The sequence below is a fragment of the Maylandia zebra genome, linkage group LG22 (genome assembly GCF_041146795.1).
Source record: "Maylandia zebra isolate NMK-2024a linkage group LG22, Mzebra_GT3a, whole genome shotgun sequence".
Classification (NCBI taxonomy): Eukaryota; Metazoa; Chordata; class Actinopteri; order Cichliformes; family Cichlidae; genus Maylandia; species Maylandia zebra.
The window spans coordinates 202501-227874 of NC_135187.1; the positions used below are offsets into that span (position 1 = coordinate 202501).

Sequence of the window (25374 nt, forward strand, 5' to 3'; positions counted from 1 at the left end):
GTTCGAGTCCAAGCTGTTTGACGTCTCCATGGCGATTTCCTACCTGTACAAGTCAAAGGAGCCGGGTGTGCAGGCGTACATCGGGAACCGCCTCTTCAGCTTCCCGGACAGCGAGGTCGATTTCTACCTGCCGCAGCTGCTCAACATGTACGTGCACATGGACACAGAGGTGGGCGACGCCATCCGACCGTACCTGGTGAGTCCCTAAGTTTAAGCTAGCTCAGCTAACGTTAGCTAGAGAACGGGTCGGTGACCCGCTGCGTCACAGTCGGGGGGTTCTCACGCAGGTGTTTGTGTCCGGCAGATCCACCGCTGCAGCGCCAGCATCACATTCTCGCTGCTCTCTGCCTGGCTGCTCGGTGCCTACTCCTCTGACATGCATATCTCCACCCAGCGCCACTCCAGAGGAACCAAACTCCGAAAGCTCATCTTGTCCGACGAGCTCAACCCCGCCCCATCTGACAGCCCCGCATCCTCGCCGTCTCACCGTCGCCATCGCCATCACAGACACGATGGCAGCAACGCCGAGGCCTCTTCCATGTTTGGCCCTGGACAGGGACAAGCCGAGGTGTTTGTTTCCCCGTCCAGGAGGACCCACCAGAGATCCAAGTCGGATGCCACCATGGCGAGCAATGGACCTGGTGCTGGTCTCCGACGGACTGGCAGTAACCCAAAAGTGGAGGCGGTCCACGAAGAGGTGAGCCAGAGATTCTCTCGGGTGGTGCCGTTCCTCTAGAGCAGGGGTGGGCAGCTCCAGGCCTCCAGGGGCTGGTGTCGTGCAGGTTTTAGATCTCACCCTGGGTCAACACACCTGAATCACATGATTAGTTCATTACCAGGCCTCTGGAGAACCTCCTGTTGAGGAGGTCGACAGCGGTGTTGGATCAAGGACACATCTAAAACCTGCAGGACACCGGCCCCCGAGCCCTGGAGTTGGACACTGCTGCTCTAGAGTCAAAGGCTATTCAGAAAAGCATAAAATCAAACATGACTTTTAAAAACACCAGTATAGGCTTTCAAGGCCTACAAGTTAAAAACTACATTTTCCGCAAAAATGACATCACTTCCGGTTTCGTGCAGGTAATGGCGGACATGCGATCGTTCGCGCTGACGACTGTTTCAATGTGGGAAGTGTTACGAACAGCTGATCGGATCGGCAAAGCGTGTTTCTGGAATATTACGTTTTTGTTCCTGCAAGAGCTTTTTATGCAATTTTTGCAAAGCTATATGTGGAAGGCAACCGTGACCGAGGACAAGCTGATGGCATCAGATGTAAGAACAACTCCTCCGGTTTCATATGCAAAACAAATTATTGCGCTAGCTTACACGGTTCAGATTCTACAGGGATTTAAAAATAGTTGCGCAAAACGGCGCGTGCCCGCTCCTACTGGCTTTAAAGGGTTAAACGGCCCATTCGAGCTATCGATGAGTCACTCACATGCCTCTGTGGGCGGAGCATCAGGGAACGTGTGTGTGTGGTTAGAAACTATGACTCTCTGTGGGTGTTTCGTGCGTCTGCAGCCCGAGCGTCTCCGTCCTCAGAGGGAGTTCATCAAGTCTCTGCTGTGCATCGGGAAGCGTCTCGCCACGCTGCCCACCAAAGAGCAGAAGACCCAGCGTCTGATCTCCGAGCTGTCGCTGCTCAACCACAAGCTGCCGGCCCGAGTGTGGCTGCCCACCGCCGAGCACCAGCACCACGTCTGCAGGGTCCCCCACACGCAGGCCGTGGTCCTAAACTCCAAGGACAAGGTGACCTCCGGTGTACCCGCCACATGTGCCAGAGAACATCTGTCCAATGTCCTCTGACTGCTGCTCCTTCTCCTCCTTTAGGCTCCATACATCATCTACGTGGAGGTGTTGGACTGCGACAGCTTCGAGACGTCTCCCGTTCCCGTTCGCATCCCAGAGACGCGGATACGCTCGGCCCGCTCCGCGGAGAACCTGGACTGCAGCACCGCAGCTAATGGCAGCAGTGGTATGACATCGGAACACAGAACGGGAAGTTTCTCCACCGTCCCAAACTACGACAACGACGACGAGGCGTGGGCCACCGATGATATCGGGCAGCTGCAGGTGGAGGTATGTGAAAGCGTCGGCATACTGCCTGCAGTAACCCTGTGTACTCTGTCCTCCCGAAGCACAGTAACAAGCATGTGTTTGCAGATGGAGGCTCAGACCAGCAGCAGCGACAACATCAGTCAGTTTTCAGTCGACAGCATCACGAGTCTGGAGAGCAAAGAGCCGGTGTTCATCGCCGCCGGAGACATCAGGTAAACAGCGGGTTACCCTCCACAGGCGGAGGTTAGAAGCAGAAACGTGGGAACACCAGTGCTGTTTCAGGGCAGTTCAAACGAAATATTACGCCGTGTTACCCGTGGTAAGCTACGTGTAACACAAGCTAGTGTTGGTTCTGCCCAGCACGACGCCAACGTGCATGTCGGCGCTTCATGTTTACAATTTAGCGTTTCCAGGCTGTTGGCGGCCGCGGTCTCACTGTTGCTGATGCCCGCTCACTTGCAGCTTTCTGCTCTCAGCTCCTCCCCCCTTTAGGCCTTGGCGTGCTGCTCAAACAGGAGCCTCTGAGCAGCCTCGCCCACTGAACACCACCCCTCCCTAGAAGCTGAGCCACAGACCACACCCCTCCACACTACAATTATGTGTTTGTAGTTTCAGTAAATTCAAGCTATAAAGGAGCTCCACAGGAATATTGAGCTGCGTTCAAAAATAACTACCAGCAACAAAATGTGATCTGAAGTTGTTTTTAAAGTAATTAAAACAATAAAGGAACCGCACCTACATAGACTGGACCTTTTTGTTAGTTATTAGTTTCCCCATAGAAGCTTTCTTTGTAGTTGCCATATTGATAGGACACCAACATCACCTGGTGTGCAGAAGTAATTATGATGAGCTGTTGTCACTGTCCAGGAGTGTAGATCTCTGAAGAGCAGCACGTTCAGGAACTCTTCTTTCTGAGGATGAAATGGCCTGAGCAGTCCCGTGAAGCTTCGATCTTCAGCTGTGCGTTCTGCCGTGACGCTCCGACCTGGTTTGTTTTTCAGACGGCGGCTATCGGAGAACCTTGCTCACACTCCCACCGCATTCAGGAGGGACCCCGAGGACCCGTCGGCTGTTGCCCTCAAAGAGCCCTGGGAGGAGAAAGTCAGGTGGGTTTGTGAAGCCGAGCAGGGGAACGCTCCACAACGTCTTCCTCGCGCTAACGCCGTTTGTGTTCAGGCGGATCCGAGAGGCGTCTCCGTACGGCCACCTGCACACCTGGAGGCTGCTGTCGGTCATCGTGAAGTGTGGGGACGATCTGAGGCAGGAGCTGCTGGCCTATCAGGTCCTCAGACAGCTGCAGGTACAGACGCAGTACAGACACATGCACACAACGGTACAGATGCAGATACAGACGCAGTCTCCGTGTGGTTAAACTGCTTCCATGTTGAAGCCGAGTCTGTTTCCTTGGTCAGTCCATCTGGCAGCAGGAGCGCGTTCCTCTGTGGATCAAACCCTACAAAATCCTCGTCATGTCTTCAGACAGCGGGATGATCGAGCCCGTCCTCAACGCCGTCTCCCTGCACCAGGTACACAGGGGATTCTGGGAAAGTTAGTTGTCTTTGTCTATGAGACTGAAACGCAGTTTTCGTGTGTGTGTCCTCCAGGTGAGGAAGCAGAGTCAGCTGTCGCTGCTTGACTACTTCCTGCAGGAACACGGCAGCTTCACCACAGAGGCCTTCCTCACCGCTCAGAGGAACTTCGTGCAGAGCTGCGCCGGCTACAGCCTCATCTGCTACCTGCTGCAGGTCAAAGACAGGTGAGACATTCATAAAAGTTAAACAGTGACTGTTATCCCTGCTGATGAGGTTAAGACTGCTGCCTTGAGTGAGGACGGGTCTGTGGATTCGGAGGACTTTACATCAGTGATTACTAGCAACCTCAGCACATGCATTGAGAATATTGCCCCATTAAATGCTGCAAAAAAGCCAGCGACAGTGCACTACCAGATGAGCTGAAAGAGCTCCACGCTTGCTTTAACACCCTTAACACCAACCAACATTGAGCAATTCTACCGCAAGGTCCTGACGAGGACTAAGCCCCGAAAGCCCTGAACATCTAATAAAGAAACATAAAGAAACCTTCCAGGTCCTTTACATCCCTGCAGTTTGCATATCATCAGAACCGTTCTACTGAAGACTGTCAATGCAGCCCTCTATACATCCACCTGTACACCTGTACATCCACCTATACATCCACCTATACACCTATACAGTTATACATCCACCTGTACACCTGTACATCCACCTATACACCTGTACATCCACCTATACATCCACCTATACACCTGTACATCCACCTATACAGCTATACATCCACCTATACACCTGTACATCCACCTATAAACCTATACACCTATACATCCATCTATACACCTGTACATCCACCTATAAACCTATACACCTATACATCCATCTATACACCTGTACATCCATCTATACACCTATACAGCTATACATCCATCTATACACCTATACATCCATCTATACACCTGTACATCCATCTATACACCTATACAGCTATACATCCATCTATACACCTGTACATCCACCTATAAACCTATACACCTGTACATCCACCTATAAACCTATACACCTATACATCCATCTATACACCTATACATCCATCTATACACCTGTACATCCATCTATAAACCTATACACCTGTACATCCATCTATACACCTATACATCCATCTATACACCTGTACATCCATCTATACAGTTATACATCCACCTATACACCTGTACATCCACCTATAAACCTATACACCTATACATCCATCTATACACCTGTACATCCACCTATAAACCTATACACCTATACATCCATCTATACACCTGTACATCCATCTATACACCTATACAGCTATACATCCATCTATACACCTGTACATCCACCTATAAACCTATACACCTGTACATCCACCTATAAACCTATACACCTATACATCCATCTATACACCTATACATCCATCTATACACCTGTACATCCATCTATAAACCTATACACCTGTACATCCATCTATACACCTGTACATCCATCTATACACCTGTACATCCATCTATACACCTGTACATCCATCTATACACCTGTACATCCATCTATACACCTATACAGCTATACATCCATCTATCCATCATGTGTTATGGGAACTGCACCACCAGGGCGGGACAGCAGGCTCTACAGGCTGTCATTACAGCATCACGGTCCATGTGTGGGATTGCTTTCCCATCACTGGAGGGGACGCCTTATAACAACGGGGTCCTAAAGAGGCACCCCCTCCCCCCACAGCACACACTGCAGTCACCTGTACATCTACATTGAAATCCTGCAGACTCTACTTTCTGACCACTCTCAGCTCTTTCCTATACAGTGCTTGCTCTATTTTTCTATGCTTTTTTTAAAAAGTGTGACTTTTGTATATATTTGATTTATTTGTGTGTAGAGAAGGTAAGAATTTCCTTGCTTAGCTCTGCAGCATGTAGAGAATCCTACATGCCAATCGTTCGGTAACACCTCGTCTGATCCCCACAGGCACAACGGGAACATCCTGCTGGACTCCGAGGGCCACATCATCCACATCGACTTTGGCTTCATTCTCTCCAGCTCTCCTCGCAACCTCGGCTTCGAGACATCTGCCTTTAAGCTGACCTCGGAGTTCGTGGACGTGAGTAGAAACAGCCTGAGGATGTGTTGGAGGGAGATGATCCCGGGCAGAGGTTGATCACAATTTTGGGCTCAGGTGTAGTCTCCTGATATTTACCTGTCACTGAGAACAGACCAGCACGCAGCTGGAGGGCTGCCCTGCACGTCTGGATGGGATTTTTAGCCACTCAAAGCCGACTCTCTGCTGACTCGTAGATGAATCGTTCATTTTGTTTTTGGAACTTCAAAGTTGCTAAGGATCCTTTCTGGTGTCCGACAGCTGTCAGCAGCAGGATCAGGAGATCCCACATGTTCTGTTCAGCATTGAGCCCTCAGCACCGCCGGTCACAGCCGGCTCGGTCGTGGTTTCTCAGCCGGGCGCTGCAGAGGTTTAGTTTTGATTTGGATGAATTTCTGTTTGATTCACGCGTGGATCGCTGAAGGACTCTAAAAATCGGGGTTTCATGGCTCCTGATGACAGAAGCTTTTATTTTGGTGGAAGAAAAGCTTCCTGTGGAGTTTAGCATGGTGGCTGTCCTGATGCCCGGTGTTTGCTGTGTTTCAGGTGATGGGTGGGCTGAACGGAGATATGTTCAACTACTACAAGATGCTGATGCTTCAGGGTCTCATCGCAGCCAGGAAGCACATGGAGAAGGTGCTGCAGATCGTGGAGATCATGCAGCAAGGTAACACCATTGCGCCTTTCTTACAGCTGAAAACGGCACACACGCGCGGCCTAAGCCTAACCCCGTATTTACAGCTGTAAGTACGAGTCGCAGACAGTCTTAGTCTGTAGGACGGGGATACTTTCTGTTCCACATCATCAGGGAACAGGTCCGGCCACAAAGTTCGTCCCTGCTGAAAACTCCAAACTTTTTATTATCCAGAACAAAAGTTCATGTTTGAGTTTGTGCAGATGATGCAGCGAGTCACACTCCACCTAACTCCAGGCAGCAGAGGCCAAGCTAGCAGACAGCTAGCAGCTGCAGCCTACAGCCGGTTTTTGCAAATTTCACTATTCAGTGATATTAGAGTCATTACGGAAACTGCCAACACTGCGTCACAGCAGCCCGGCAAGACAAAGGTTAAGGAGTTCTCTTATTGGCCCCTATAACCCTCGCAGTGAAGCTGCAACAACAAACTCATTCCTGCGTCACATCGTAGCGCTGTCGGCGACTCGGGTGGAGGTCCAGAGTGCACGAATTGACCGGTGTGGGTTTAAGGACGTGTTTGCCAGTCAGCTGTTAACAAAGTTGTTGTGCACTCTTATTTTAACCCCACAGGTTCCCACCTGCCGTGCTTCCATGGCTCGAGCACCATCCGTAGCCTGAAGGACCGTTTCCACATGTCTCTGACAGAGGAGCAGCTGCAGCTGCTGGTGGAGCAGCTCGTGGACGGGTCCGTGCGCTCCATCACCACCAAACTCTACGACTCCTTCCAGTATGTCACCAACGGCATCATGTGACCCGTCTGGACTGAGCGACGGCGGTGGCCGGAGCCGGCAGACGTTTTGCTGCGCCGCCGCCTGATTGGATTCGACAGAGCCGCCTCGTCACCGTCATCGGGGTCGAAGCGGCTGCTGGAAGACTCGATAGAGACGGAAACCACTTCATCACATCGTTTATGGATTTACATCTGCAGCTAATCGAAACGACAGCACGGCAGATTCGACTTCCTGCTGCTCGTCACACGGAAACGCGTGAACTCGTCACTGCTGTCGACTTTATTAACCAGCTCATAATCACTACTAAACTGCCCAGCAGCAGAGCGTTTACAGACACAACCACCACTACTTCACCCATCCCTCAGCTAAAAACAGCTCAATGTTTCCGATTCCACGTCTGTTGACAGGAAAACGTCTGAGAAAGGCGTTTTGTTCTTTCCAGCAAACATCCTGTAATTACAGAAGCTCCTTTTCCAAAGATAAAAGTCTCGTAATCGTAAGCCCGAGATTCCAGAAGGCGCCCTCTTTTTCCTCCCAACTTGTCGTAGTTTAAAGTGGACTCAGAGGAGAAATCTGCAGTAACTCGAGGGAGAGCCCGAGGACGCGTCTGACTGGGTCGGCACGAACCTTCTCTTGACGTTTAAATGAAGTCCGAGTGGACGCGAACACCAGCAGAGGTCGAAGGAGTTTGCTCTCCGAATCAGAATGGCTACGAGGAAAAAGCACAACGTGAACTCAGCGTTCTCGGCACGCTCACAGAAAGGCTGACGTATCCACCCTCCTTTACAGATTATCGCTTTATCTTCCAGCAGCATTCCTGTTTTCACCAGACATTTCTCACAGCTCATCGTCAGCCTTGTCCCGACATTTTTAGCAACTGTAAGCGCGTCGAGGTTTGGGCAAGCTCAAATTCTTTTGTCCTGAACGTCCATTAGCCTGAGCCAGTGACCACTGCTGCTCATTTTCCTCTGTTTTATTTCATTGTATTTCACTTTTTCCTAAACTGTTATTTTACCACTTTAGCTCATTTTTCTTTCCCAAATATCTATTTAGCTGTTTGGTTTTTAACAGAGTCACTGTCATGCTAGCTATGCTAATGGAGAATTACTCAGACTGTGGAGGAGCAAAGTCCAGAATATTTATTAGAAATATGGCCATTACTATAATAAACTACATTATTATTTTTTAATTACTAGGGGAGATGTCTTTTTAAGCTAATGTTCCTGTACTAGCTAACAAAATTAATACCTAATAATGGATTGGATTTATATAGCGCTTTTCAAGGCACCCAAAGCGCTTTACAATGCCACTATTCACTCACTCTCACATTCATACACTGGTGGAGGCAGCTACAGTTGTAGCCACAGCTGCCCTGGGGCAGACTGACAGAAGCCAGGCTGCCATATCGCGCCATCGGCCCCTCTGGCCAACACCAGTAGGCAAGTAGGGTAAAGTGTCTTGCCCAAGGACACAATGACCAGGACAGAGAGCCCAGGGATCGAACCGGCGACCTTCCGGTTACAGGTGCGATTCCCAACCCCCTGAGCTACGGTCACCTAGCTAAGGCTAATCAAAGAAATAAATGAGTCCTGTCCTCATTTCCTAATAACATTACTCTTTCACTGCTGTAGTATACAGCTTATGCTCTCTCACTAGCTAATAACCACTAAACTACTAGCAGCAGAGAGTATACGTTTATTATACACTTAAGTTGATTCTTCCCTCATTGCAGTTTGTTGGCAATTAACCTGACAGTGTCTTGGCTAAAACTTTTCGCCAAGTTACTTTTTTTTATTTATTCCTCTCTAAAATAAGTACGTTTTGTAACAAGATAACAAACACGCCATTTTAGTTGCTGTCTCTCTATAAGCCTACTTTCGTCTGATTGGCTGACTTGCAGTAGTCTGTAGAGGGGCAGCACTTTCTTCTGAACTGCACTTTCCGTTTAAACCTTTGACCAACTAGCATCAGCACAAAAAACACAGTAAGTTGCCTTTGAGAGCTTTTATAAAACAGTTTTGTCTTGTTAGTGTAAGAAAATACTAAACCTTTATCAATGTGACGAGTGTCTGGTGAAATTTTTTTTATTTTATTTTAATGTTTGTTACAACATCTTTTTAGGTCCAATTTCAATTTCTGAAAAAAAGTTACTGAAGTTTTGTTGTTCATGTGTTTCTGTCAACTCGGTGCACATGCTAGAAATTATACAGTGACAATGTCAGTGTACAGTAAGTGGCCGTTCTGAGCCAAAGGGTTCTTATCAGGAGAAGTATACTTATTATTATCACTTTGGACTAAACGCGTTATTGTTATGTGAGTCTGTATTTACGTACTAAGAGCTCAGCAGTGTTCCTCTCTGATTGGCCCCAATTCCCTTGGTTAATGCTGGCCAGTCAGAAGAGGCGGTTCTGTGCACGCCGAGCTTGGGTTCTTTGAGACTGACGATCAGTTTCCTGAACACGTGAATGTTTTAGACGTGTTCTCGCTGTTGAGCGAAAGCTAGCGGTTTTAGCAGCTGCTGCTGATGTCGCTCTAATGCTGGAACACTGGCTTTATTTCAGCGTCTTACACATAGAAACGGCTTCCTGTGTATTTCTACACAGCACCTCTACCTGACGCACTAAATGAGAACGTTTCGGATAGCGTTTGCTAGCTAACAGTTGTCATTTCTGTAAATAGCAACTTTCCCCGCTGTTTAAGGGCAGCAGCAGTTCACTGGAGGCTGGCTTTGAGCTGCAGTTCCAGTTATGGCTGAAATCAAACATAAAGCATTTTTACAGCTAGCTAAACGGTAAGCTAATGCAGCGTTACATTTGTAGAGATGAGCAGTTAACTGATTACATAGCTGGAGCTAATTTCAGTGAAAGAAGTGTTATAGTGGCAGTTTCCTCTAAAACGATTAAAATATAATTTTACTCTCAGATGCACTTGATTATTAGCAGGTAGCAAGACACAAAATCTTTCCAATTTGGTTAGTTATTCCACACGAATGGTAATCCGCTAACATCAGGTCGGGGCTAAAATCTGGTCACCTGACGCTCGGACATTATGACAGTTTTATTTTCTGTTTTGTTTTTATTCTTGTTTATTAGTGAATGTTTAACTGTGAAAAGGGGGACGCTGAGCCGGCGGACAGTGAACTGGGTCTTTCTGGAATAAAGCCAGTGTTTGTAGTAGTTTTCTGACCACTGTAAAAGGACAACCACAGTTCTGTTGTCGTGAACGCAGCGCCACGTTACCGTCTGCTAACTAGCTCACTATTTTACGTGCAGCTGTGTCTAAAGTTTACCAGATTAGCAAACGCTCTTTGCATTCTTTGTCGTTCGTTATTTGTGAATCTGTACACGAACCGAGTTTGTTTCCCGTGAGAAAAATCGATGCCTTGAGACGTACAGAAGGTACAAACTTATCAATGCAACAGGAGGGACGGTGGGACCTCAGAAGTGCTTTTTATATCCTCGGTTTGACGGCTCCAGGGACAAGTTTCAACACTCCAGTACCCCTCGCTCATCTGCATTTATTTACATTTCAAGTCCCGTCTCCTACAGAGGGGCTCTTTAAAATGTAAAATCATTGGGGAGTGATACTGCTGTTTGACAAGCTGGAGACGCCCGTAAAGTCGAGCCAAATGATGGGTTAGTTGCAGTTTGGAGGCTAGTGGGGAGAACGGATGGTTGAAACTCATCCCTGCCGCTGAACATCCTCATTGCCTTTCTGTCATCAGCTCTGAACACAGTCAGTGTGAAAAAGTGCATTTATGAAACGTTTCTGTCGTTTGTGAGGATTCTTTGTTGTTAATATTTTACTAAAACACGGAGTCATACAGCAGCCATGTTAGTGTTTGGTTTTTGAGGAATTTCTATGGGAAATGCTAACGACGCTAACGTCACGGTCAACGATACTTTTCACTGTGTGAAGAAACATTATATGAAAACACTTTGAGTGATTTCTGAGGTAATTCACAAACAGCATCATCTCAGGAGACGGGAGGAGGACGCGTGAGATCAACAAGTCATTTACCCCAAATCATACCGCGTGCTTATGAAGTCGGATTATGTGGAAAAGCACTTTTATATGAAGATTAGTGTAAATAAACGAGAGCGGTGGGGTCCATGAAGCCACTGAATCATGAGGTTGACTTTATGTACTCCTGGTGATTGGGCACTCAAACACTATTGGCCCTCTCCTGCAGCTGTTGTTAGGCTACGTTCACTCTGCAGGTCTTACAGCTCAATTCTGATTTTTGGATCAAATCCGATTTCTTTGTCTGCTTGTTCACACTACAAATAAAATGTGACAGCAAACGCGCTCTAGTGTGAACCCTGAAAGCAGCCGCATGCGCAAAGGAAGACGTCACACACAACGCGCTCTGTTTAGACCCAGAGCAACAGTATGTTTGACTGTTTCAGACTTTACGTTTCCCAATTTTGCTTTAAGTTATAAAGTTATTGTGTTATCTACATTTGGCCTAATAATGATCCTTATTGCTGTTTCAGAGGATAGCTGCAGATTTCTGTCAGAATCTGCAGATTATACAGTACAAAGAAAATGTTCACGTTTCTCCAACATTGTTCCCAACAGTTTCACTGGATGGCCAGGAAGCGTTCACGATGTCTTCTCTGGCGCTGTTAATTGGCGTCCGTCTTGTGTCAGTGACGTAAAAGACGTATTTAATGCGACATGACCATTAAACAGCAGTCGCTTTCTGAAACATCAGATACGTATCAGATTCAGGACCACATACGAAAGTGACCCAGATCGGATTTGTGCCGTTCACACTGCCACACTACGATCGGATACACGTCGCACAGGGTCAAAGAAGTCGGATTTGATGCGCTTTCGCCTGCAGTGTGAACGTAGCCCAAGTCTGCATCTCTGCAGCGACGTGCATTAATGTGTTGAATCGTTAAGATCCAGCTGACGACTGGAGGTGTGTCCCCGTTTCTCATCATGTAGAGTCCATCTGTCACGTCCTGACTAACTGCATGGCAACTTATTCAATAAACCTGAAACCTGCTTCTGACCTGCACCTGTGTGCTTTCTCAGTGTGTAAGATACTTACTGGTTTTAAATCACTTTTCTAACTGGTGCATAATTAACTTTAAAGAGAGTCAAATCTGAAATTTCGCATCTCATATTTTATGTTTACGAACATCTACACCAGAGGTGTCCAACTCCAGGCCTCGAGGGCCGGTGTCCTGCAGGTCTTAGATGTGTCCTTGATCCAACACGGATGATTTAAAATGTCCTGCAGTTCTCCAGAAGCCTGGCAATGAATTAATCATGTGATTCAGGTGTGCTGACCCAGGGTGAGCTCTAAACCCTGCAGGACACCGGCCCTCGAGGCCTGGAGTTGGACGCCTCTGATCTGAAAGACTCTTCTCTTTAAAGTAAGAAAATAACAAAAATAAAAAAAAGTCACAATTCGGATTTTTCTATGATCACAGGCGTACATAATGTTGGTCTGCATTCTTTGTTTCCTATAAACTAAATTTAAAAAAGTTTGCCAACTAATTAGTTGTAAAGGCGATGGTGTTCAAATGTTTGAAATTGTCTGTGGTGATCCAGAATAACAAGAACAAAATCCGCATGTTAATGTTTGTGAACAAATCCATGAAACTGAAGTCAAATTCAGAGTTTTTATTGACGATCTGACAGGACGGCAGATTAAACAAAGCCTGAACAGAGCGGCGGGCCAACAGTCACACCAAAGAAAACTAAACTAATAAATAAAATACCACAGACGATAAAAACATGGAGGTGACGTCCAGGTATGAAAAAAAATAAGCCAGAGAGAAAGTGCCTGCGTTCTATCTGAAGGCCACCAGATGGCGATAGCTGTAGCTGCAAAGACTTCAGGCCCTATAGAGGTGAGTAAGCTCTGCATGGGTGATTAATGACACACGAACAAATCTGCGAAATGTGGACCCGCCTGGTTTCAAAGAGGTTACGTGAACTGCTGTTCTGCAGTGACGATCTCACTAACCAGCAGGTGGCGTCAGAGTAGGTACGTCCATCTTTTTGCCGTCCGTGCCTAAAACCCTGACAGGCATGACGGGAACGCTGTTGTGGCGTTAAACAGGTTCTTAATTCTTTGTTTGATCTGAAGAAGAAACTGCACCAAGTCTGAACTCAGAGACGAACAGTTCGCAGGTTTTCACCTCAAACGTCCTGAGTTTTAGGTTTGTTTCCACAGCAGATTTAAGAGAAAATATAGAAAACAGCCACGACGTCACGGCTGGTCTGTCCACTCACTGTGAATGACGGCCACAAAATCATTTACAGGTAAAAGTTTTATATCAAGACTTTAGTTCAAGTTTAAAAACTGAGTCACTGCAAGTGAAGAGGACAAAATAAACCAGTGACTCAATCATGAATCTGTGGGACATGAAACTCAACGCGCGTTTACATTTGTTCCTTTAAGCCAAATTTATTGGTGATGAAATCAGTCGTGGTTAATGTTTACAGAAAAACAAAAACTCAGTGATATTAAAATGTCTTTTTTTACGTGTTTAATCCAAACTTTGATGTCATAATTTGGTCAAATGTCACAACCGTGACGACCTCGTTTTAATCTGCAGGGAAACAAAGAACCAGTCGGAGAATCACAGGATCTTATTTTTCTTTCACAACTTCAGACTGAATATTTGGGAGGTTCTGGTCAAACTGGTCCCAGGAAACACCAGTGAAAGACCCGTTTTTAGCTAAAGCAGCGCTACGGAGCCGTCACATTCGAGGTTAATAATGGCCTGCCGTGTCACATCACCATCGGCTCCTTCAGTCAGGCCAAACAGACAAACCCTAATTTTTCCGTCCTCGTCGTGGGAACACGATGTCATGGTTTAACTTTCACGGCGCCAAATTACAACAACAGTTGCCTGAAGGTGCTCGTCAGCTACAGCGTACAGTAATACACACAGCACAACAGCGCTCAGGTGTTTATCTTTAATTACACTTACTTTCAATAATTTGGAGGAAACATCCATTCTTAACATTTTGTTTTGTCCTAGTCTGGGATCTTTGTGATGTCACAGAGGGCATATCCTTACACAGAGCCAGCAGCTTTCAGTCGTTTGGTTTGTACGAAGTTAAATTTGTCCGAGTTTGAAAGAGGCAGGAATCATGTTTCCATTCGTTTCAGGAATTTTAACCGCAGCCACAGGAGGAGGCGGGGTTAGCAAGCACTGGGTTAAAGGGGGAGGAGCTAAAACATTTTGTTTCTGACCGTTTTAGCTCCTCCCCTTTAAGACTTTACTGATTGGTCAACTTCAGGAAGCCTACAGAGGAGTAGGAGCTGCGAAATAACACAGCTGCAGAGTCATAGGTCATTGTTTCAGCCACAGCTCCGTCTGATCACTTCATCGCTGTCCGATATTTATTAATGGTTAATAAAGACATTGGCAAAGAGCGCGTCCTAAAGACCTTTGACCTGTGAAACAAAGGGGAAGCTGGGAGGTTTGGCATCGAACGTGACCCCTCACCCGCCCGCCGCAGACACACAGGAGTCCGACGGCGTGACAGACGACAATGATGGCGGCGTTGCTGAAGAGTCTACAGAAGGACGCAGTCTGAGTCCTTGTCTCTTCTCCTGGATTGCTGTGCCCCCTGACCTCTGACCTGGAACACCATAACAATAACACAGTGTAATCACCTCATGTCACGGTTATTATTGTCACATTGAGATCAATAAAAAAAATCTTTTCATGGTGACATTTACGTGGCAGTCAGAACTACTTATTCTAATAATGCACACTCGTCTTCTGAACGCTAACTCAGGTGTTTTAAAGTGGACATGAAACTATGTGCATGAAGGCTCACTGACACCTGCTCTCAGACACTGATGTAACTCAGCCGGGTTTAACAAATAAGTGCTGAAAGTTTTAAAAACAGCGCCCTCTCCTGTCAGTACGCAGCGTGACATCACGTGGTTGGCTAACAGACTGAGCTAACAAGTGACAGGATCGATACCTCAGAGGAAAGGACAGTGAAGCTGACCATCAGTGTGAGGGGATCACTGTAGCGCTGCAGCAGTCAGTTCATGTTAAACCAGGATCTACGGTCACTTTACTGTCTGTGTCTGCAGCAGGAAGTGGCTGTTAGCTGTGTTTGTACAACACTTTATAAATGAGGACTGTGGAGGAGAGCCTGAGTCAGGTGACAGGTGGTTACCAGAGCGACGAGCTGGGCTCTGTGATGTAAACAAGCCTTCACGTGCAGAGTTTCATGCCCCCTTTAAGGTTCCGGTTCCACACCAATGATTCAGTGTGTCCTGTTTGAGACCTGATTTTGGATTAAGGTGTGATAGCAGTGGCCTACAAGTGCTGCCCACAGTCTGCCGGCTTGTCTCCAGGTGAGCTTACCTGCTGCACTGAACCCTGTTGCTGGAGTTGCTGCTGTTGCTGATATTCCTCCTGCTGGAGCTGCCGGGCCAACTCCAGGTCACTGAGGGGCCCCGGGGCCCCGCCCTGCTGCTGCTGCAGGGACACTGCCACAAGGTAGTCCTGACACCCACAACAACACCCATCAGAGACGTGCTAACGGGCCAAAGTGCTCGGTGGCAATGATATTACCTGGTGAGCTCACCTGGTCAATTTGCCGCTGCTGCTCCTGGGCGCTGGGTGGCAGGTGGGGGGTGGGTGGAGCTCTCTGAGGAGGATGACACAGCCGGAAATCGGAGTCGCAGAAGTTTCCATCACCCTCGACATTATGAAGCGACTCCCAGACCACAGACTCCTCCTGCAGGAAGCCTTGATCTGTCACTAGCAGGTACAGGTGCCCCTGAGAGAGGAGACAAGTGCATTACCAGCCCCACCTTGTGTCTGGTCATGGTACTGCAGTGTGTACAGCCCCACCTTGTGTTTGATCATGGTACTGAAGTGGTTGTTCCTGAAGAACACTGAGATCTCGCCCTCTCTGGCCGTCGCGTTGAGCTCACACAGGCCGTGATACGACAGCTGAGTCGCCGTTGACTCCAGAAACTGCTCCGCCACCAGGCCTGCCCGGCACAGACGTGCACAATTATTATGTTCGGGCCATCGTGTACATATTGGGTACTATGCACAAACACGTTACCTTCACTGACTCGGCTGCTTTCTGCAGAGTGTTTGTAGTCAATGATTTTCTCCACCAGTTGGTTGTAGCTCAGTTTGCCCACAGCAGCCACCATCTCTGGACTCTGAACACACAATCAGGAATTTTACATCATTCTGTCCTGTGGGCGGCCACAGAGAGTCTGACTGATCGCGCCATGTCACAAAAAATAAAAATCCCACATGGACATTAAAAACCTGCAATCATGCCACTTCACTGTGCAGCATCATCAACATTACACGTCACACTCCAGACAGACAATGAAGGAGAGAAACACTTAAACCGATGTTAACTATGATATGAAAACATGTTACTACAAAAGATGTTCATGTGTTACTCAAATATGACAGATTAACGTCCGCTAAACTAAAAGTGTGTCGTGCAATATGAATGACGCACGCTTGACAGCCACTTCAGTTCAAACTAGGGGTGGGTGATATAAACGATATAAATTTGGCCTACGATAGAGATTTTGACTATACCGTTCTACCGCGATAGCGCATGTTGATGATGTCATCAAGCTGCGCCCGTTTTGGTCGAAAGCATCGCAGCGGCTACAACCATTATCATCTGCAAATTATGGCGGGCAACAGTCACAGTAAAGAGATTAAGCACTGTTGAAATGTGGGGAAAGCCAAAAACTGCACTTCCGTAACATTGATTCATAAATGTTGAATTCTCTCACAGCTGCTCTGTTCCCATGTTGTTGCAGTATATTAATAACTAACCTGGTGAATGATCTCAGTTGTTCTCCTGACTGAAGTTTGGCCCGTGTACAGCATCCTGCTATGCGATTGCATTTGTCCCTGACCACCAGAATCTCTCACGTTAACTTTTGTCAAGTGGAAAAAAAGTTAGCGTTCATCCTGCAGCTTCACTGTGCTAATGTTATGCTAACATAGCTGTGTCGCTAGCAATCATGTAGCACAACATTATATACCAGCTAGCCCAACTTCAGTAACCCTGCAAACGCCACTGCCGTAATGCTCTGACAAGCCATCAAGCAGTGCGGCTTACCAAAGTTGTACTAAAACATTTTAACAGATTTAATCGGTTTGAGGTCAGTAAGCACAACCAGAATTCATACATAAGGCACACTCTCGATTTTTGAGAAAATGAAAGGATTTTAAGTCCTTATAGTGTGTAAAATACGTTATACAGAAGAAAAGAATATATCGCGATATATATCGTTACCGCACGTGCTTCAAATTATATCGCGATATGAATTTTAGGCCATATTGCCCAGCCCTAGTTCAAATCTAAAAATTAAGAAAACAATAAATTACACATCCGTTTTTTTCCCGCTCATCTTAAGTTGGGTCGTGGGGGCAGCAGCAGGGAAGCAGGGCCCGCCCTCTCCACGCCACCCCCAGCTTATCCGGGGACACGTGAGACGTTCCCAGGCCAGCCGAGATGCAATCTCCAAGCCCGGGCCTCTTCCCGGTACGACATGCCTGGCAGGAACACCGTGCCCAGGAGGCGACAGCCTTAGCTGCCTCCTTGTGATGTGGAGGACTAGTGGCTCTGCTCTGAACCCCTCATAACGACTGAACTCTCTCCTAAGACAGAGCCCGTCCTCCTGACGGAGAACCGCTGTTTGTAACTACGATCTTATTCTAACAAAGAGATGAGATTAACAGGTGTGTCATCAACGATGCGCCGTCCGGTGGCAGATAGCTGCATAACATTTAAGATGATATTTTACCAGCATCAGGAATCAATTAACATTTTAACAACTAGGTTAAACAACTAGTAAGTCTGGCACCGACCAACACTTGACTTTTGTTACGGCCCAAGCGTTGCCTGTGTGGGCGTGTCCTACCGTCTCTCCTGCCTCAGCTGCCACCTTTTGAACAGCTCACTCCTTTCAGCAATTAAAAGTATTTCAGGTGAGCTCTGGTGCCAGAGAGCCATGTTAGTGGTTGCAGGTAGTGAGCTGTGTTTTGTGATTGTTTGCTCCTGCTTGGTGGAGAGGACTGTGTTTGGTCACCAATCCTTTTTTGACTTTTCAGTTTACTGACCAACGCTTGAGTTTTGTTCTGCTTCTTTAAATGTTGATAGCGGCTCGTCCGTCTCTTTTAGTTCAGTTACTAATAGAAGCAGTCAGCTGTCACCGAAGGCATGAAGACGCTAGGACACGCCCACACAGGCAACTCCAGGAGGCCCAGCTGAGGCCGTAACACTTTTTCCAGACAGTTTATTAATATTCATGTTTATTAATACTTTCCTTCATTTGTTCATATTTTCTTTCATTCTATAAATATTCTGTTTTCTAAACATCCTGATATCTTTCTGTCTATTGTGTTGATAATTTAATGTCAGAACATTTTATTAATTTTCTTGCTTCATCTGGAGCTCTATCAGCCAATCAGCTGACGGTACCCATGGGGATTGGCTGAACGAGCCAATCACCTGCTTCATCATTCAGAGCATTTTATCCAGAGCTCACACAGGTTCGGGAGAAACTCCGGGGTTTGATCCCTTGCTCAAGAGTACTTCAACAAGCAGACTGGAAGAGTTGGGGGTCAAACCGCTGACCTTGCATTGTTAAAACCTCGTTAAGGACCTGGACAGTCCTGCGTTTACGCTCACACACACTCACCTGAGGGTCGACCAGCCAGCCGTGGTACAGCGGGATGTCCAGCAGGTCGAACACGATGCACTCGGGCGTGTATTCAAAGTCCGTGACGCCAGTGAAACGCACATTGACGTCCAGCCCCGTAGACAGCTTCGGGAGGACCGCCATGGCGTCGCTCATGTTCTGCAAACACACACGCCCACGTTATGGTCTCCTCCCCAAAACGGCGTGCTAATTGAAAGCGTGTATGGGAACCAGCATGTCCGTGTGCTTCCTTGGTACCTGCTGGAAGTTGAGCTCCATGCCGTCGGCCTTCTGTCTAGGAGTGACGGACAGCACACACTCTCCTGAACAACGCACACACAGGAACATCGTCAGTAGGACAGCCCGCCACGACCTGACCAGCTCAAACACTCACAGGTGAGAATCCTGGTTTAACCCGACGTGTTGCAGACCGTGTACCATGTGACCTCCGCGGACAGTATCATTCTCGACAGCTGTGCCAGGAGCGAACTCATCGTCTACTTAACGTGGACCCTCCACGTTTACGAGCGAGCGCCCAGCCTCCTGCTCGTGCTACCCCGCACGTTTAATTTCATCATCGATACGTTTGATACATTACCCACAGTCGCTCTTACCCAGGTGAGCCATCAGGTCCTCTGTGGTGACCACCTCAGTCTGAGCAGGAAGCTTGGCCTGCGGCGACACACACACACACACACACACACACACACACACACACACACACACACACACACACACACACACACACACACACACACACACACACACACACACACACACACACACACACACACACACACACGTCAGTTCATTTATAAACTTTATCAAGCGTGAGCGCCGGTGTCTCCTCTTCTGTCCCTCACTAAAAAAGATCAAAGCTGTTTACGACGACACAGACGTCTGCACAGTTACATCATTTTAGAGTGCTCTGATTGGTTCTCAGAGGAACATCTGAAACCACGGTCTACATAACGGTTCATCCAAAGTGTCTCATTAGCTGCTCAACCACCTGAGGCCAGCGGCCGCCACAGGCGAAGCACAGGTGAACCCACAGCACCGGATTCACGTACACCACATGGTTCTAACAGTTAACTTCCTGTTGCCACTAGGGGTCGCTGTGAGTGTTATTGACTATTCTAGATGCGTCCAGGTGTAGATCCCACCAAGCACGGGAAGTCTGGGAGAACACTTATAAGAGCTTCATGCACTGCAGTGCCGCAGACACACCCTTCAACGAAAAGTCAAAGGCTTTGTGATTTAATGCTGCCACCGCCGTCTTCGGGGCGACCTGTCACAACAGCCCAGTCCAACATCTTCGAGGAGCTCATCCTGGTACTGTGACAGCGCGCATGGGAACTATCCATTATCGGTAGAATCTATACTTACTGATCAGATTCGTTATCGATTCTCCGCTTTGAGGGTGACCGTCATCACTAAGCAGCACATCTAAGACCTTCATGCAGACTAATTTCATGCTGTGGGCCACATGTTTGTTTGTTGAGACTCGATAACGAATCTGATCAATAAGTATAGATTCTATTGATAATGGAATCAGAATTGCTAAATTCTTATTACGTCCCACGCCTGCTGTCACAGTACCAGGACGAGCTCCTCGCAGATGTTGCACCAGGATGATGTGACAGCTTGTTACCTGTTGAAGTTCAGGCGCTAGCTGCTAGGCTCTGGTCTGCATACACTGAGCTTTAGCATCACTCTTGTTCTTGGCTGGCTTAGCGTTAGCATATTGTCTGACTAGCTTAACGTTAGCATGCTCTCTGTGCAGATGTGGGCACAGAGCTGAACTTGTGCTTGAACTTTAGCATCGCGTTCGTGTCCTTTTGTGCAGTAAAAACAATTTCAAGGACCTGAACTACTAGGAAAGGGTTCTCCCATGCCTTCTAACGAGGCCAGCTTCCCTGGGAACCAAAGCCACCTTTCAGCTGCTAGAAATCTGACTTGAACCTTTCCCGGTCTTCGGCGCAAGTCTGAGCATGACAACAACGAGCTCAGACCGACTGGAACCTGGGAGCTCTGAGCCCTGCCCTTCCAAACAGCTGGAACACGTAACATGCACCTCCAGGTTCTTATGTTACCATGACGACGCAGACAGGAAACACCTGCCCTGACTTCCTGAAGGTTCTCAGGCAGATGTTTGCGTACCTGCGTAGTGCAACTTGTTGTCTTTAGATTTGTGTGCTGCAGCTGGGTGGAGATGAACATCCACCTGCCGCTCCGCCCTTTAAATGATGGTGATTCTCACCTTCCAGCGCAGGAACAGCGTGTTCATGATGGCCAGCAGGGGGCAGGGTCCGTTCTCACTCTGGGTGATGATGGGTGTCTTCTTCTCCTTCCAGGTGATCCACTTCACCAGGTAATACGCTGGCATGGAGGGCCCAGGCTCCGGTGCCGCAGTAGGAGGAGCAGCAGCACCCCCTGTGGGGAGGGGGAGAAATGCAGTCACACTCAGCTAAACAAAGTTACATTTATTTGGAGTACTAAGGTGTCATCGCAAAATAAACCCAGAGAAGAAGTGCAGTCAGGCACCAGGCTGAGCACAGTTTCAGTAACATGGACGCCTCACCGGCAGCTTCCAGCGCCGCCTCGTCCTGCAGACTCGGGACTTCGGTGGATGGCGAGCAGCCCTCCGCACCCAGCGCCGAGTACGACGACGACAGGCCGTCATCCACGTCCAGGGAGTTTCCTGTTGTCACGACCCCATCCGATAGCTCCAAGCTGGGGATGGAGAATGATGCCGAGTCCGTGGACTCCAGCTGGTCGTCTGAGCCACCCGCTGTCACCACCGAGGAGCTTTCCTCCACGTCCAGACCTGCGGACAATAGAAGCACCATGAGGGATCCTCTGGGCATCTTAGGCCCCGCCCTTCACCCATGTCTCCTCCTCTACCTGGTCCTGCCCCAGCCTCCGTGGGTTCCTCTGTGGTGGTGGCGATTGTTAGAGTCATGTTTTCAGATGATGGACTTGGCGATGATTCTGGCGGCGTGGGTGTGGCCTCTTCCTCCTCCTCCATCGGGACCTTGGCGAGCGCAGGGTTGTCAGCGGCGCCGCCACTTGTGTTGGGGATGTCAGTTCTGAGGTGCGCTGGTGTCACGCTTAAGGTGCATTCTTTGGAGAAAGTCTGTGAGCTGACAGTGGGCTCCTCTGAATCGCATTTCATCTCCAGGTCAGCGATGGCGGAAGGCTGCTCCCTGGACTCCTCCATGATCAGCTGACGGCTTCACAGGCACGACTCCGTATGACAACACGTGGAGAGAGATGACTTAGACGGACGTGGTCACGAGAGAAACTAGACCTCAGCATCGGGTGGCTTTAAGACAGCAGGAGGCGCTCCAACATGGCCGCCAGGAGATCGTCACGAGAGAACGATCACCTGCCCGCCGCCTGCCAAGGGTGTTGGAAAACAGACACACCGGTCTACCTGAGAGCAACCATGGCTGCAGAAAATCTGAGCAGAGAAGAGACGCAGCACGGCCCTCTGACATCAGTCACACCTGAGGAAACACAGAAGAAGAAGTCAGCAAACACACGTGTGTGTGTGTGTGTGTGTGTGTGTGTGTCTCTGTCTGTGTGTCTGAGTTGTGGAGTTAGCTCAGAGCTGTGTGCAGCCATGAGGCTGATTTAAAGATGGATTCCGAGTGACGGTGCAGCGTCACCTCCATCCACTAATTTCTCAGATCTGTGACATCACAGAAACATTGTGTGTGCCTCACAGGTGTAAACTCTGATAAACATCTGCACACTCTCCACTTGACGGTCAACACTGCACATCCACCCTCAGCTGTTTGAACGGAAGCAGCTCCCCCCAAGCTGTGGGGTACAGCTGTGACCGTGAGAGAAGCAGGGGTGTGGCTGAGAACGCAGACCGACACCTGGACCGCTGCTGTACACCTGAGCTCCGAGCCTTACAGGTGACCTGTACTGGGGGGGCGGCTGCTTCACTCCCAAGATCGACGTGAAGGAAAGTTGTTTCCCATGACGCTCCTCAATTAGGTGAGAAGGGTTCAGCGGTGACTTACGCTCGCACACACACGGGTGGCAGCCTCAGCTGACCCCAGTCTTGCGGAGCGGCCGGTTAACCCTGCTCTTCCGGGCCCCGACATCCGGGCCCGTGCCCTCCTCCCGAAAACCGGTCAGCTTACCGGGTCCGGCGCGGATTCGCGGAGAACGCTGACGCTGGCAGATGAACGCGCGTGCTACCTGTTTACATTCCTCTCCGCCAGGTTCATAGGTCCCGCCCACCGTCCGTCCACATCCGCTAAGCTTCAGCAGCCTACGCTGCCTGTTAGCCAACTGGCTAGCTGTGAACTTTTTCTGTCGTAAAATTGTCATTAATGTTCACGCGCAGCAGCTCGTGAGGGCCTGGGAAGAAACGCAGAGAAACCAAACAAGCGGAACTCCGAGCGGAGCGGGAAGCCGCTTCAACACGAACCGTACAGATGTTACACACCGCGTTAGCTTAGCATGAGCTAGCTGGCACTGACAGCCAAACGCGATAAGACTTTTTTAACTTTGTCCTTTTTGGTCTCTGAGCGGGGCAGCATTCACAGCCACAGCGGCGCACTCACCTCTCAGACCGCGGGCACGCGCTGTCGGGTTCGGCCAATCAGAAACATGAAGAAAATAAAACGTTACAAACAAAATGTGACGTTTTCACAGCTTCAACTCGCGTCGTACCCTCCTGACAGAGCAACTTCTACTCGGTATACGTCACGTCCGGTCTCACCTTCGCTCCCTCACCTTATTCCACAGAGTGCGTTACATCTGTGGACCACGGTAACATGGGCGGGCGGTGCGCTCACCTTTGACTGTTTTCGTACAAACCCCGCCTCCATTACCCAGGCTTCACGAATCGAGCCGAGGTGGACCGAAAACTGTGCAGGGAGAGTCTATCCAGTTGACTCCGCCTCCAATCCAACCAACCAGACGTGAAAGTGTTCTGTTTTGTTTTATTAGAATTTGTTTATTGTTTCAAGTACATATAGAAAAATGGCAACTAGAGCTGCATAAATTCAATGGATACAACGAATTGCCAGAAGGAGTGATTACAGTAACAATATAACCACATAAATCAGAATCAGAATACCTGGGGGAAATAATTTTTTGTTACAAAACATACATAAAACAGAGATAATGAATGTTGACAGTGACATAGATGTGTACACATGTCTAAGTTGCAAAGTTGAGTGAAATGCTGCCTTTTAGATAAACAGAAACAAACAACAAAGGGTAAATATATTATAAAATAAGATAAGATGACCTTTATTAGTCCCACAGGTGGGAAATTTGTTTTGTTACAGCAAAAGTGCAAAGTTATGTAGCAGAAATTAGAAAACACTGGAATGCAATAAAATACAATAGAATAAAATAAAATAATATATACAATAGAATAAAATAGAATAGAATAATATATACAATAGAATAAAATAGAAATACAAATACTATATACAACTGAGTAGGAAAATACAAAAATACAACTTCGTCAGAAGAAGAATTGCATAAGAATTGCACATATAGCAGTCTTATTGCACATGTGTGGGTTAGTGTGTTTGATCAGCTGCAAAAGTCTTTATTGTGGAGTCTGACAGCAGTGGGGAGGAAAGACCTGCGAAATCTCTCCGTCCCACACCGTGGGTGCCGCAGTCTCCCACTGAAGGAGCTGCTCAGTGCTGTCAGAGTCTCCTGCATGGGGTGGGAGATGTTGTCCAACAGGGATGACAGCTTAGCCACCATTCTCCTGTCACTCACCACCTCCACTGGGTCCAGAGGCCACACCATAGAACATGGCTATTCAACTACGAAGTTAGTTGGGCCAGATTTTCAAACCAAGGAATTTATCTGGGCCAGATATTTTTTTTGAAGCCAGTAAGCAACAGATCATGATCAATTTCAAACCCACACAACTGTACTGAAAAACAAGTATTTTTTTTTATTCCTTTTCCCCTGTAAATCTGATGACCTCACAAATGCACACCAAAAGGTCCATTTAAAAAAGGGGGGCCATAACTAAAAATTTTTTTGCACATTTGAAATAATAATAATAATAATAACAAAAAAACATTTTGATAATTCCCTTTCAAATTAAAATAAATATTTCGCTGACCACTCATTTTTCCTGCCATGGATGGAGCCCCATCCGTCACAAGTATACAGACACGCTTCATATCCAGACCATTTTCCTCAAAAAGAGCTGAAATCTTCTCAAACATTATTTCGCCAGCTGTGTGTCCCTCTAACGGTAGTAAACCGAGCAATTTCCCATCCAAAAAACGGACATATACGCACAACTGTGCATTATCAGTTCTGTCTGTGATCTCCTGCTATAGACATTACATCAGTTTTCTTCAGGTCATCTAACAGCATTTCAAACTCGTTTGACGCCAGAACTTCAACTCTACGAATATTTGAACTGTCCTACAGGGGTACGTTTTTAATAGCAGATGTCACACTTACTTTAATTTATTCATCACTTTTCACCGCATCCACCACGGCCAGCATGCAGTATTTCACCGTTTCAGAAT

At 47.8% G+C, this 25374-nt stretch overlaps 2 protein-coding genes across 6 annotated transcripts in view; one reads left to right on the plus strand and one right to left on the minus strand.

The window, feature by feature from the left end:
• Positions 1-12169, plus strand: part of LOC143414538 (phosphatidylinositol 4-kinase beta-like) — a 17746-nt gene extending 5577 nt beyond the window's left edge. The window contains exons 3-14 of the mRNA XM_076879147.1: positions 1-196; positions 305-697; positions 1522-1749; positions 1831-2079; positions 2164-2270; positions 3060-3164; positions 3235-3358; positions 3471-3584; positions 3663-3814; positions 5592-5724; positions 6268-6388; positions 6986-12169. The exon at positions 1-196 is cut by the window's left edge and continues 259 nt beyond it. Coding sequence (XP_076735262.1) covers positions 1-196; positions 305-697; positions 1522-1749; positions 1831-2079; positions 2164-2270; positions 3060-3164; positions 3235-3358; positions 3471-3584; positions 3663-3814; positions 5592-5724; positions 6268-6388; positions 6986-7167 — 2104 coding nt within the window. The 3' untranslated portion in view covers positions 7168-12169. The remainder of the gene's footprint in view (positions 197-304; positions 698-1521; positions 1750-1830; positions 2080-2163; positions 2271-3059; positions 3165-3234; positions 3359-3470; positions 3585-3662; positions 3815-5591; positions 5725-6267; positions 6389-6985) is intronic.
• Positions 12170-12771: 602 nt separating this feature from the next.
• Positions 12772-23665, minus strand: mindy1 (MINDY lysine 48 deubiquitinase 1). Of its 5 annotated transcripts, none has more exons than XM_076879150.1 (12): positions 23594-23665; positions 21743-22347; positions 21420-21665; positions 21099-21271; positions 19453-19510; positions 19097-19161; positions 18839-18997; positions 16219-16321; positions 15999-16141; positions 15730-15924; positions 15507-15647; positions 12772-14763 (listed from the first exon to the last, which is right to left on the minus strand). In XM_076879150.1, the coding sequence occupies exons 2-12, from the start codon at positions 22056-22058 to the stop codon at positions 14698-14700; spliced, it is 1665 nt and encodes a 554-aa protein (XP_076735265.1). In that variant the 5' UTR covers positions 22059-22347; positions 23594-23665; the 3' UTR covers positions 12772-14697. The 5 variants fall into 5 exon arrangements, with proteins under 5 accessions (XP_076735265.1, XP_076735264.1, XP_076735263.1 ...); XM_076879149.1 differs by having other exon boundaries at positions 23580-23648; XM_076879148.1 differs by lacking the exon at positions 23594-23665 and adding an exon at positions 23422-23573.
• Positions 23666-25374: the final 1709 nt, after the last annotated feature.

Bases quoted from the DNA above. Each gene is read 5' to 3' on its own strand.
- mindy1 (XM_076879150.1), bottom strand. From the start codon at position 22,058: ATGGAGGAGTCCAGGGAGCAGCCTTCCGCCATCGCTGACCTGGAGATG. The intron at 19,162-19,452 runs GTAAGAGCGACT...TGCGTTGTTCAG, and splicing joins GGACCTGATGGCTCACCTGG to GAGAGTGTGTGCTGTCCGTC. The intron at 18,998-19,096 runs GTACCAAGGAAG...GTGTGTTTGCAG, and splicing joins TGGAGCTCAACTTCCAGCAG to AACATGAGCGACGCCATGGC.